The following is a 15000-nucleotide window of genomic DNA, read 5'->3' as shown; positions in this document are numbered from 1 at the left end:
CGAAGATTTCCCTTGGCATATATCCAACACCCATCCCTTTCACTGTCCTGGACCTAACGTGTCTTTCGTAAATCGCACTGTCAGAAATCTGTCATTTTCTAGCCTGAAACGGAAATTCATCCCTCAACCCCCCACCCCACCCCCCACCCCCCCCATCCCAGCAATTATTTACCTCATTAGGGCCCGGTGGATCCCAGTTTGACGGAGAACATCGAGTTGAATGTTGAAAAGAATCCAAATCTAATTGCTGAGGAATTACTTCCTCTCCCGTCCCTCTTTTTTTTTTCTCTCCTCCTTCTCTCTTCCTAACCCCCCCCCCCCCCGTCACTTCGCATGTTGAGACTCAAATTACGTGGATTGTCAACAGCTTCAATAAAGCCACGTGAAGTGATCGTCCAATTTCCTTGGCCCTCTGTCGTCTGTGCGTCGAATTTCGTTATTTTCTTTGATATGGCGAGACCTGTCAAAGGTCGTTTCCTAATTTATATATTCATATATTTATTCATTCTATGTAATTATTTATTATTCATTTATCCATATATTTATTAATTTGTTTACATATTTACTTCCAGAGCAGCATTTTGTTGAGTGGGTTTTCGATTTTAATGCCATTTGATTCTCGTAATAATTATTTTTTCGGTGTGTGTGTTATGAGTTATATCTATACAATAATTTGTTAAATGACTCGTTAAATGGAACCATTACAACGTTGGGGTACATTCCACGTTCAATAATGACCCACCTCTTACTCGTTATCCTTCCACTGTGTTGTTAATGATAACGTTTAATTTGCTTAAACACAAAACAGGCGAGTTGCCATATGAACGCAAAATTAAGTGTCATTCACAATGCAAAAGTAAAATAAAGATAAAAATAATTGTACGAAAAGTTCAAAAGTTTAAAAGGAGTTAATTCGTTTCCTTTGACCGCGTGATTGTATTTGCCCAATAGGAACCCCCCAGTTGACCCCAGCTGACCTGGGTCAGGAAAATCTTTATACGTAAGATTCACACGTTTATTCTTTCTATCGGCAACATATACATACAGCAAAGAAGGACATTTATTTGTCAGTTATAGTGAATAATTAAACATTACTTTCTTGTGTTCAAGGGAAATAATTTAAACTTACAAATATACAGTAGTAGATTAGCTTTTGGAGTATAACATGAAAAGACTAGAATATAGATCTCTACATCTCCCTCACCCTCTCTCTCTCTCCCTCTCTCTCTCTCTCTCTCTCTCTCTCTCTCTCTCTCTCTCTCTCTCTCTCTCTCTCTCTCTCTCTATCTCTCTCTACTTTTCCTTGTGTGTGTGTGCATATCCACGTGTGTATTTTATAGTAGATAGATTAAGAGAATTGGTTTAGGAAACTTATGAGATTCTATGACGATACCATATAAATATATATATATATATATATATATATATATATATATATATATATGTATGTATATATATATATATGTATGTATATATATATATATATATATATATATATATATATATACATGACGTAAGCGTTGTAGGAAACACAGGAGTCTTTGTCTTGAGTTTATTCCTGACTAGTTTCGCAGGTATGCTTTTTGAAAAAGCATACCAGCGAAACTGGTCAGGAATAAACTCAAGACTAAGACTCCTGTGTTTCCTACTCCGCTTACGTCAACCTGCCAGAATGTCTTAATATATATATATATATATATATATATATATATATATATTTGTATATATATATATATATATATATATATATATATATATTATACATATATATATAAATATATATATGTATATATATATATATATATATATATATATATATATATATATATCGATAATTTTTTATGACAGTTGCATGCAGGGCTCGAACCCGCTGTACTCGGCTATCCGTAAATTACCTGTACGGTGCCCTAGACCACTACACCACAGAGGCTATAAAATCCTTGAAACCTGGAATCGAACTGATTCCCGAGGGAAGGAAGATCACTTATTACGGCGATCCGAATTCCTGTTTTACTCAAGGACCAGCCCACCAGTGGTATGGGGTAAGGACCGGGACGAACCCCTTTCACGCTTATCGCCAATGTAACTATGAGAGAAATACGCTAATGGCAGCGACATCAAACCGATAATTTTTATGACAGTTGCATGCAGGGCTCGAACCCGCTGTACTCGGCTATCCGTAAATTACCTGTACGGTGCCCTAGACCACTACACCACAGAGGCTATGAAATCCTTGAAACCTCTGTGGTGTAGTGGTCTAGGGCACCGTACAGGTAATTTACGGATAGCCGAGTACAGCGGGTTCGAGCCCTGCATGCAACTGTCATAAAAATTATCGGTTTGATGTCGCTGCCATTAGCGTATTTCTCTCATAGTTACATTGGCGATAAGCGTGAAAGGGGTTCGTCCCGGTCCTTACCCCATACCACTGGTGGGCTGGTCCTTGAGTAATACAGGAATTCGGATCGCCGTAATAAGTGATCTTCCTTCCCTCGGGAATCAGTTCGATTCCAGGTTTCAAGGATTTTATAGCCTCTGTGGTGTAGTGGTCTAGGGCATCGAACAGGTAATTTACGGATAGCCGAGTACAACGGGTTCGAGCCCTGCATGCAACTGTCATAAAAATTATCGGTTTGGTGTCGCTGCCATTAGCGTATTTCTCATATATATATATATATATATATATATATATATATTTGCATACATATATATTTGTATATATATATATATTTGCATATATATATATATATATATATATATATATATATATATATATGCATGCATGCAATAAAACATTAGAAATATATGCCCATAAATGTAAGAGTAACCACCAGAAAAGATAAACTAATGAAGCAGAGCGCCTTTGTATATCTATATATAATAGATTCAATTTGGAAGTAGGTAGAAACAACTTTGCCAACCGTGTAGTTAATGAATGGAATAAACTTCTTGCAGAGGCAGTGCAATGTAGTTCAGTTGGAAACCTTAAGACTCATTTAGATAAACACCTAAGCAAGATGCTGTAATGATTATAATTTATTTTATATTATTTGTTTTTTGTTTTGTCATCATTTGTCCGTTTGATTTTCATTTATTATTAGTTACATGTTAATTTATTAATATTTACTATTTACCTTTTTATCTATTATTTAACTATACCTATGCATTTATTTATGTATTTTATTTGTTATTTATATTATTATAATTTTTATTTATTAATTTTTTTTTTTTTCGCATCCGATCTAGATATGGACCAAAAGGTCTTCTGTCGGCATGCTCCGCCTTTGTAATCCTTTGTAATATCTTCAGTGGTGTTCATACAAAGAAGAAATGATGATAGTAGGAAGAATATAATTCCTTGAGAGAACAAAGTCAAATGGAGAAAAAGGAAATCAGTTTTGCCGCCATTCTGGTAATCAAGAAACCATTGGGACAATTGCTCACTTCTGTTATATCTTTTGTAACACAGCTTTGATATTTTTTAAAATACATAGCTATCTAGTTTCTACAGACCTTGATCATATTGCTTCCTATGGTGCTGTTATATGTAATGACTCTAGAGTTATCCCAGTCAACTGGGTGGTTACAATTGTCCATGTGAATGAATATACCCTTAGATTGGTTTCCCTCTCTAACATATTTCTTGTGTCGTGGTTTCAGTCATTTAGTGGTTTGACCAACATAAAACTGATTGCATGATTTGTAATTGTGATAAGGGACATGGATACAAAATACCTTGCAAATAGGGTTTTCAGTTTTATGTTGGTTTAACTACTGAAATGCGAATCAATCAATCAAACCTGCAACCTGACCTAGCAAACTGCTCACTTTCAAGATCTTTTTTCAAACAGGCAAGTTGATCAACCTTGAAGGATTCTTTAATACCGTACTGGGCTCATCCAAAGATTGCCAGTACCTGCACAAGCTCAGATGCGATGTACAGACGCTTTCTGTCTTCCTTTTCGTGTGATGTCTCCTCTAACGTGTCTTCTTGTTGTCTCTTTGTACAGAATCATCTGTGAGCAGGTGTCCCATCATCCGCCCGTCTCGGCCTTCCACTCTGAGTCTCAGAGCTGGATCTTCCATGGCTCCATCCACCCAAAGCTCAAGTTTTGGGGCAAGAGCGTCGAGATTCAGCCCAAGGGCTGCCTTACCATCGAACTACCCTCGTAAGTACTTAGTAGCCAGACCTCCCGAGCTTAATGACGTCCTTACGAACTGCAATTTGAAGTACATAGGTCAAACTGGGAAGAAATTGAACATGAGGATAACCTAACATGAATATAGTACCCAGGGCAGTAGACAGGATGCAGGGATGACCCGTCATCCAGGAGGTGCCAAGATAAGAGGGAGGGTGGAGGGGAGTGGAATATATAGGAAATGGAATTGGTGGGAGTGGTTTCTATGCCTTTTTGGCTACCCCCCGTGTAAGGGGGAAAAAGCCTTTGGTATATGTATGTATGTATGTATCTAGTGGTCTATTTTTACATGTAAGAGATCATCATAATATTGATTGGAATAACTACCAAAAGGGTTTTAAGTAATTCCATAATGGATAGGAACGTCACTGAATCCAGTTCCATCAAAACAACGTTATAAAACAACAGGAACTTAAGTATGCGATTGTACAAAGTAGACAATTTTATCCTTAAAAAAAAATAATTGAGGATTAAGTAAAAAATGTATCATAGCACTCCGTGTATAGCTGTATCACAAGGGACTTTTCCTATTTCTTTGTTCTCCTTCTTATGTTTATTCGTGTCTCGAGTTTTATGTATTCTTTATACCCGTGAAGATGTCTTAGATAGACGAAAAATTTCGGCCACCACTTATTTCATTTCCCAGAAAATCCTGGATTTCGCACAAGCATTTTTATCCTTATACATTTCGATAGTCTTCCTCAGAGGTTATAATAATACAAGCAAGTTATCAGACAGCATATATACAGTATATATATATATATATATATATATATATATATATATATATATATATATATATATATATATATATGTATATATATTCATTTGGGTCCTTTTGCAGGATATCTCGAATCTTTCTGAATGTAATGACTAATCCTGCTGTGTTTCGTGCAAAGTTAATGAACCCTTCCCTGTCATTAGTCATTTCCTCTGCGTGTATGCATGCTGCTGCTGCTAGGGTCCTTCGTGTCATCTTCTTCATGCCTGTGTGCAATATTTCTAAATTGTTCCAATTGGGCATGTGACCGTGATTTTGTGCCTGTATCACTAGTGGATTCGATGCTCTATGTTGTCGCATGTCATTATTCTGTTCGTGTATTTGTGTTTCGATTCATCGCAGCCTCATGGGGGTTTATGAATCACACTTTTCTTATTGTGAACATTTTTTGATACATCTTTTGTTTTATTTTTCCTGAAGTGTGTACAATGTTCATACCGACTTTTGAAAGGAACTTTGCGATCGGTTCTTTTGTTTTTTTTTTTGTTTTTTTTTTAGTTGACCAATAATAGGATTTCCTTTTCTTGTTTTACCGTTGTTCCTTTTTGTCTCCAGATGTGTTTGTCTTTGATTTTTAAGTTTCGTAAAAGACCACAATAACGAGGGAAATGTTGGTGGACAACACGAAAATCATTGGATGAATACAGACTACTAAACGCTTACACATTCTTGAGACTCTTCTTTTCAAAGAGAAATCTCCAAATTTAAATATCCAATCAATAGACCTTACCATAATTCCGTCTACGAAGTCCACCACCCCACGGAGTTCCACCTCCATTCCATCATCTTGTTAGTTTGTAGATGATCTCACCACGTGCCATGAAACCTCATCATACTAATATGTAAATTCTCTCGTTTTTTGTCATTAATATCGCTTGAAAATGTACAAAACGTACGAAATGTCGTGAATAGATTGAGAACGCTCCACTTTGTTTTACTATGCCTTTTGGCAGTAGTATTTCTGTGCTTTATTCTACGCATAAGTCTGCAAAATTCGCTGTATTTTTCCAATAATAAATAATATATATGTATATATATATATGTATATATATACATATATATATATATATATATATATATATATATATATATTATATATATATATATATAATATATATACACACACTCACCAAGGGTTTTTTCCTCCTTATAAGAGAGGTATCCAAGTCAAAAGGCACCTACCCACTATCACCCATTTCATTCCTACCCATTCCACTCCCATCCTCCACCCTTTCCCCCATCTCATCTTAGCTCCTCGTGGATGAGGGGTCATCCCTGTATCCCGCCCACAGCCCCGGATCAGAAACGATGCAGAAAGACACAGCACATCCACAGCAAGGCCGCTTTACTTAATCGGCGCCCCATCCCCCTCTCCTCCTCCTCATACAGAAAAAGAAATGACGGGGAGAAATCCCTTCGGGCTGCGTCAAAATATCATTCACACATAACCGCTCCCTACCTTCCATCCCCTGTCCCTTCCAGCCTTGCATTACAGTATTATCTATACACAGTCATTCTCCACTCACCCCTATCTCCTGCCTTCTCCCTTTCTTGCTCAACAGACACTCCCCTCCAGCTCAAAGCTCCTTTCACCCCATCCATCCATCTCATCATTGGTCATTCCCTCAAGTATGCTCCCTCCACCTCTACCTTTCAAACCTCTCTTACTAATCTTTCTTAAATCAATCTTTCCAAGTGTCCAAACCATCCCAATACTCTTCCATCTGCCCTAACTACCATATTATTTTCCAATCCCGCTCCCCACCTCACCTCCTCGTTTCTCACTATATCCAACATTGCAATCCCTACAATACTTCTCAGACATTTCATCTCAAATATGTTTAAACTTTTCCTCTCTACTTCTCTTAAATTTCATTTCTCCGCTTCACGTAGTGCCGTCGGCACAATCACCCTTTCATATAATCTCCTCTTTGCATCGATTCACAGACCCCTATTTCTCATAACACCTTTTAATCCCCCAAGGCTTGCTTCTCTCATTCTACAATTTACTTCCCCCTCCACTTGTCCCTTTCCTGCCCCATGCGACCCCAAATACCCAAAACTATCCACTTCCTCCAGCCTCTCTCCTTCCAGACTTACTTTCAACTCGCTGCCATCCTCTATCCTTGTACATCTCATCACCTTACTTTTACCCACATTTACTTTTAACTTTCTCCAATCGAATAACTTTCCGAACTTCGTCACTAACTGCCTTAATCTCCCCCTTCTTACCCTGCCACAAGTGCAGTATCATCAGCAAACAACATCTGGCTCACTTCCCACTTTTCTCCATTTTCTTTAACCATCTCCAGTCCCCTGCCCATTACCCTCGCATTTACTTCCCGCACCATCCCATCCATTTTCACATTTAACAGCTATGGCGACATGCGTGAGGAGGAAATTCGTCTTCTCAAGAGTGCACTCTGTGAGAGGAGTGAGTCCTCCCCACAACCCAAAGAGCGTTCCACCTCTTCTACTTCTGCCACTGCTATGAGCGAATGGCGCTCCGTGAGGTCTCGTTTGTCGAGCCCGCGTTCGGTAAGGGTGTGCCCAGCGGAACAACCACTAGCTCTAGTCAATCGTTTTGCCCTGCTGGAAGATGAGGTGGCTGGAAAATCAGGAGTTCTTGGTGGTGGAGGACTCCATGGTGCAAGGCTATGACGACATCCTTCAGCGACGTTGCAAGCTTGTATGTCAACCGAGCCGTGGGATCGCTGATTATACCTGGACCATCAGGGAGCAAAAGCGGACGAACACATTTACGATTGTTCACACGGGAAATAACGATGTGGGTAGGGTGAATTCAGAGGAGCTTGTTTGGAATTACAAGATCCTCCTTCAGGAGGTGAAGGAACGTGGAAGCCGTCACATAGCTTGTGAGATCCTTCCGAGGATCTGCGCTGGCTCGTGTTGGAACAGTAGAACAATAAGGATTAATGAGAGGATATCATAATTTTGCACGCAACTGGGATACCACTTTCTTGATCCTTGGTATCTCTTTTCCAGGCGTCATGACCTTTATGCTTCTGATGGAATCCACCTTACTCGCAGAGGCAAATATGTTCTTACAAACCTCATTGTGGCAGTTTATAGTGAACTAGTACCTTTTTTGGGGTAGAAAATCAAAGGGAATGGGAAATAGAATGTATTGGGATAACAGAGTAGGGCGTAGCAATAATGTAGAGCAATATGTCAGTGTAGGACAAAATATCATTTTAGGATATAATGTCGGTAGAGGACAAAATATAATTTTAGGATATAATGTCAGTAGAGGACAAAATATTACATTAGCATGTAATGCCAATGAAGGACAAAATATCAGGATCGGATATAAGAATAGTGGAGAACAAAATATCACGGTAGGATATAATGTCAGTGGAGGACAGAATATCATTTTAGGAAGTAATGCCGAACAGAATGTCAATGAACGACGAGTGGCTGGTGTGGGACGCCATGAGGAGGGGGGCAAGGTGTAAATGAGAGATCGGATGACCGTGAGGGAGGCAAATGTGATGAGGCAAATGTCCATGAGGAACTGAATATCAATGAAGTACCAAATGTCAATATAGAGCAAGGTTTCAATAAAGAACAAAATTATAATGTAAGGCATGATGTTGAAACTCAAAACAAGTCAAAAAGGAATAATCACGAGTTTCTTAAAACCATGTACTTTAATGCTATTAGTATTAAGAACAAATTCCAAGAAATCCAGGCGTATGTGAAAAGAGAAAATCTCGATATGATAGGAATAACCGAGACATGGTTATATGGTGGAGAGTTTGAAGCTGAATTTAATATTGCGGGGATTTAAACACTTTCATTAGGGTAGAAACCACAAGAAAGGTGTGGATATTCTGTTGTACGTTAAAAGCAATGCCCATCCCTGTGTTTTAGAGAAAGTGAAACAGGATGCATATCATAGTTTGTAGGTAGAATTAACCAAAACAAATGGACAAAAAATTGATGTAGGCGTAGTATATAGGCCAAAGTCATTATCATTAACAGACTACAAAATGTTGCTTCAAAAACTGTCTAGTTTCTGCAACCGGGACTTATTCATAATGGATAATTTCAATTTTACTGACATTGATTGGATGACCTTTGAACATGACCATATAAGTAGTCGCTTGATAGATTTTCTCGGTGACATTTACTAAGTTCAACATGTAAATAAGCCCACAAGGCATGGAAATTTACTCGATCTATTGATTACTAGCCGCAAAAGCATGATAACCGATGTAGAAATTGGCGAAACTATTGCAAGTAGTGATCACAACTTAGATTCAAACTGCCATTTTTTTTTTTTTTTAAATAGATGAGTATCTAAAATACCCGATTTCAGTAAAGCTCAGTTCATAAGACTACGTCAGGAGCTTCAGCTTACAGATTGAAAGGCAAATTCAAGCGCAAGACCTGTAGATCAGATGTGGAAAATATTTTAAAATACGCTTACTAAGATGATTCATACATACATCTCGTTCAAGGACAGACGCCCCTCAAATCAGGCTCGCCCAAAATGGCTTGACAAAGAAACTGAACGAAGTATTGCTAAAAAGAGACAGGGTTGTAAGAAATACAAGTGCTCGGGTGCACGTAATGACTATCAAGGTTATGTAATAATACAGAGAGATTAAAAAAAGGACAATAAAAAATTAAAACAACAATGTGAAATGAATTTCGCTGATAAACCCAAAGAGAATTCCAAAGAATCCTATAGTTACATTAGAGATGAAATGGTTATTAGGAATCACATTGGCCCACTATTATCTACTGACGGTCAACTTGAATATTCAAATGAAGGAATGTGTGATATTGTAAAAATTATTTAAGCTCAGTATTTGTAAACGAAACACCTCAAAGTGAAATCTAAACTGAAACCTGTGAAAAGTGTAGGGTGAACTTTCTACGGTAAATATAACAAAAGAAAAAATTAAAATGTGTATAGAAAAACACAAAGTTAATCAAAAAAAGTACCAGGGTCTGACGGTTGGCATCCAAGAATCTTAAAGGAAATGAAAAATGAGATTGTTGTTCCATTAGAAATTATTTTCAAGAAATCCATCATATCCGGAGATGTTCCAAGAGAATGGAAGCTAGCTAACGTTACTCCCACATTCAAAAAAGGTGACAAAAAGAAACCAGAGAACTACAGGCCTATAAGTTTGACTTCAATCATACGAAAAATTATGGAAACTATCATCAGAGATGTCATCGAACATCATTTAGAAAGTAACTGTTTGATAAATTATAGCCAGCATAGATTCAGACGGAAACGTTCTTGCGTGACTAACTTACTCGAATTCTACAACAAAGTCATCTCGAATTATGACAAAAACAATATAGATTTAATATATCTAGACTTTGCAAAGGCTTTTGATACTGTCCCCCATAAAAGACAAATTAGCGCCACACGGAATAAGTGGTAGCCTATTAAGTTGGACTAGTAATTGGTTGGACGATCGAAAACAGAGTTGTTCTAAATGACAAAACTTCTAGATAGAAAAATGTCACGAGTGGAGTTCTTGGGCCATTTCTATTCATAGTACATATAGATTATATAGACCATGGACTGAAATCTATTGTCTCCAAATTTGCTGATGATACAAAAATGTACGGAATGGCAAATGATCACTAAAACCAATTAGATATTCAAGAAAATTTAGATAAACTACAACAATGGTCTAAAAAGTGGCTATTGAAATTTAACACAAGTACCTAAATGCAAGGTTATTCATATAGGTAAAAATAACAAGTACGATTACAAGTTATTTGGAAATTCGTTAACAAAAGTGGATAGTGAAAAGGATCTCGGCGTAATTATCAGTAACGACCTCAAATCATCTAAGCAGTGTACTGTATTTCAGCCTCTGAGAAAGCAAATAAGATTCTAGCACCGATTGCGCGATCTTTTGACTTCAAAAGTACATCTCTCATTAACAAGCTATATATATCGTTAGTTCGTCCACATTTGGAATATGCTGTTTCCGTATGGTCACCGAGTCTCATTAAAGACATTGACAGATTAGAAAAATTACAACAGCGGGCCACAAAACTGATTCCAAATATAAAAAGTAAATCATACGAAAATCAATTAAAACATATTATTCTGTTTTCCCTAAAAAAGCGTAGACTCAGAGATGACTTGATACAGATCTTTAAGATTCTAAAGGGAATTGGCAACATCAAAAGTGACAAAATTTTCACACTGAATGAGAATCCGACAAGAAATAATGGTCTCAAACTGTCCGGAAATAGATTTAATTTGAAAGTGGGTAGAAACAACTTCGCCATCCGTGTGGTTAATAAATGGAATAGACTTTCTGCAGAGGCAGTGCAATGTAGTTCAGTTCGAGGCTTTAAGGTTTGTTTAGATTAACAACAAGCAAGATACTGTAATGACTGTCATTTGTTTTATGTTATTTATTTGTTTGTTTATTGTTATTTGCTTGGTTATCATTTATTATTAATCTGTCAATTTATTATCATTTACTATTTACCTGTTTGTTTATTATTTAACTTTACCTATTTATTTAATTACTTATTTATTATTATATATATTATTAATTTTTCATTTGTTTGTTTATTCATTTATCATTATTATATATTTTTTGCATCCGACCTAGTTATGGACCAAAAGTTCTCGTGTCGGTATGCTCCGCCTTTGTGATCCTTTGTAATGACACAGCCCTGACGCGATCTCACCTTTACCTCAAACCACTCACGCTATCCAATTCTAATTCTAACACAGGCTCTACTACTCTCGTGAAAACTCTTGACTGACCTTAACAGTTTTCCCCTAATCCCATATATCTGCAAAATCTCCCACATTGCCTTCCTGTCTTCCCTTTTCCAAATCCATAAAGACCAGAAAACATCCTAACCTTTCGGTAAAGATTACCACATGAGTCTGATCCACGTGGCCCCCTATCTTTCCTAAACCCACACTGTTCTTCACCAATTACTCCCTCTGTTCCTCTCCTAATCCTCTCAATCAAAACCCTTCCATGAACCTTCCCAACCACACTTAACAAACTGACACTTCTAAAACAACTACAATCACATTTTTCCACTTTTCCCTTGTAAACCGGAACTGTACAGGCACTGTCCAGTCCTCCGCCACTCTATCCTCCCTTAGAAACACACTGGCAATCGCACTAACCACTCCACTATTACTCTACCTCCCTACTTCAGGCATTCCGCATGACACCAATCCAATGCATGTGACTTACCTGCTCTCATCATTTTCGAAACTACTTGCACCTCATCTTTTCTTATTTCTCCTCCATTTTCCTCTCCTATCACCGTCATTTTCTTGGCGCCTCCCACTGCTGCCACCAACAATCCTCCTCCACATTCAACGGCTCTTTAAGATACTGTGCCCATGTTCCCCTAACTGCCTCTTCTTCCGTTAATATATATCCATTTCCACCTTTACCTTTTCTTCTCTACTTCAATCACCTCCCCTCCCTCTCTTAACTTCCTTACAAAACATCTTTTTATCTCTTTTGGATTTTTCGATCGTACTCCTCCCACATTTTGCATCGGTTCTACTTTCTTCCTCCTTTGTTTAATGTTTTATTTCTCCGCTTTTTTAGGAAAGTTGAACATGTCACCAACAAACTCGTGAATGCAGAAGCTGCTGCAAAGTTTAATCGTATATATATATATATATATATATATATGTGTGTGTGTGTGTGTGTGTGTGTGTGTGTGTGTGTGTGTGTGTGTGTGTGTGTGTATACATATATATACATACATATATATATACATATATATATATATACATGTATACATATATATATATATATATATATAAATAAAAATATATATATTTAAATATATACAGTTATATATATATATATATATATACACATACATATTAGCTTAAAAGCCGCCCTACTGGGTGGCGTTTTAACCTAGCTCCTGCAGGAGCCTTTAGGGTTGATTCACACTATCGGTCCGGTCGCGCTCCACTCTCGGTCTGCTCTCGGTTCTGAGGCATTCACACGTACGGTCCGCTCTCGCTCCCGTCATCGCCCCTCCCTCGATACCAGTAGAAGTCTCACCATCAGTTACGAAGGAAGTGTGACTTTTCTGACGCCGAGTTGGCAATATTCGCTATTGCACTTGATGAAGAAGAAGAAGAAGGAAAACAAAATAGAAAAAGAAAGAGACTGTGGGTTCATCCTATGTTGCAAGATAGGAAGACTGAAGGAGAATTTCATACTCTGTATCCTCGTCTTATTGATGATGAGAGTAAATTCCACAGCTATTTCAGAATGAACAAAGGAACATTTGAGAAAATACTATCCAAAATTGAGGATGACTTGAAATGTACAAGAAGATGCTGCACTTCCTGGCACTGATGTGCTTGCACCATACGTTATAGTGGGAGATGAGGCTTTCCCGCTGAAGAGAAATTTGATGAGGCCCTACCCAGGTTCACAGACTGAACATAAGATAGAGAAGAGGATTTTTAATTATAGATTATCTAGAGCCAGGAGGATTGTTGAGTGCACATTTGGTATTCTAGTGCAAACCTTCAGAATATATTTAAGGAAACTTAAAGCTATGCCTTCTAACGCTAATGCAATCATTACAACAACATGCATACTTCACAATCTGATACACCCAAATGCTGTTGCATTACCAGATACTGTTGTCATGCCTCCATCAAACACAGTACGTCCAATGAGAGGAAGAGGGGGAAATGCTACAAAGGAGGCTTTTGGCGCGAGAGAAACACTGAAAGATTATTTCAGCTCCCCAGCTGGTTCAATGCCTTGGCAAAATGATAAAATATAAGTAGACAAACAAACTTGTGTAGGAATATTTGTTGAGTGAGCTAAGGAGATGCATTTCCGCAGTGGATAATAGGTTGTTATTATACATATGGAATTTCTTTCTTCGGTTAATAATGTGTATTTTTTTTTCTCAGTACCTTGGCAATATGATAAGTATGCAGACATTATCACTGTAGTGCAGCGAAGTCAGGTCATACAGCTCTGGTTTACCTTTTGACTAATTCTATTAGCATTTCATCTAAATCCACAAAATTAAAGTAAGTTTTGTAGGTTATATTCTATTCAGTTGGTGCTTATGAATATCCTCGCTGTACGCATTGTCATTGTATCAGTGATAAATAAAAATAAAATGTATTTTTATCATTTTTCTAACTTTCTCATGATCCCATTGTGGTGTTTCCTTTGGATTATCCATGGTTTGGTAGGACAGAGGGTAACACTACTTGCTTATATGAAGGCTGAATCTCGACTGGAGTGGAGCAGGACCGTGGCAACTGAGTTCACACTGGCGCTCACGGTCCAGTCTCGCTCCAGTAAAAATATCTTTTGACGGAACCGTGACCGGAGCGAGACTGGAGCGAGAGCGCCAGTGTGAATGCTTCCATTGAAATTAATGAGACAATATTGGACCGGACCGAGAGCGGAACGGGAGTGGAGCGCGACCGGACCGATAGTGTGAATCAACCCTTAAGGGCCCTTGTCCTTCGCATAATCAGAAATGCACAGTTAAAAATTAAACTATACAACCTAAACTGCACAATGACAATTTTACTTAACTTTTAAAAATTAAAGTATTACATGGCACCACAATTGATTTTCAAGTACAAACTTATGTATGTTGTAATGCATTTACTGTAAGGCAGCAGGATAGACAGCATTTTTTGTTTTGCAATTGGTAGTGCTTATGAGGAGGTTTCTTCCAATGCTAACATAAGGTCACGGACAGACGTTCAGATACAGTATACTTTCGCTTGATCCCTATTATTCCCTTGGACTCCATATTGTCCCTGGCCACCACTGTGACCGCGGGCACCAAGGTCATAATGGCTACAGCCGTGTTCCAGGGGTTGAAATGATTCCAAAAAGGTATGATATCCCTTAGGCCTTGGGTCATGTACTCTATGTGGGAGATATAGGGTCGCGGATAGACACACATATACACTTTCGTACTTATTTTGAGGGCTGGGGAGGTGACTGTCAAAGCCGCATATCCTCT

The 15000-nt window shown here is 37.9% G+C and overlaps 1 protein-coding gene across 4 annotated transcripts in view; it reads left to right on the top strand.

Moving 5' to 3' along the window:
* The window catches only part of LOC143038084 (oxysterol-binding protein-related protein 1-like), a 511761-nt gene that overhangs the window by 440004 nt on the left and 56757 nt on the right, over positions 1-15000 (top strand). For all 4 annotated transcript variants that reach the window (XM_076207017.1, XM_076207015.1, XM_076207016.1 and 1 more), the window contains one exon: positions 4011-4169. In XM_076207017.1, coding sequence (XP_076063132.1) covers positions 4011-4169 — 159 coding nt within the window. The remainder of the gene's footprint in view (positions 1-4010; positions 4170-15000) is intronic.

The sequence above is a fragment of the Oratosquilla oratoria genome, chromosome 23, assembly GCF_046742065.1.
Source record: "Oratosquilla oratoria isolate Oo_2021 chromosome 23, ASM4674206v1, whole genome shotgun sequence".
NCBI lineage: Eukaryota > Metazoa > Arthropoda > Malacostraca > Stomatopoda > Squillidae > Oratosquilla > Oratosquilla oratoria.
The sequence above is the reverse complement of the archived record's forward strand: the minus strand, read 5'-3'. Positions and strand labels throughout refer to the sequence as shown.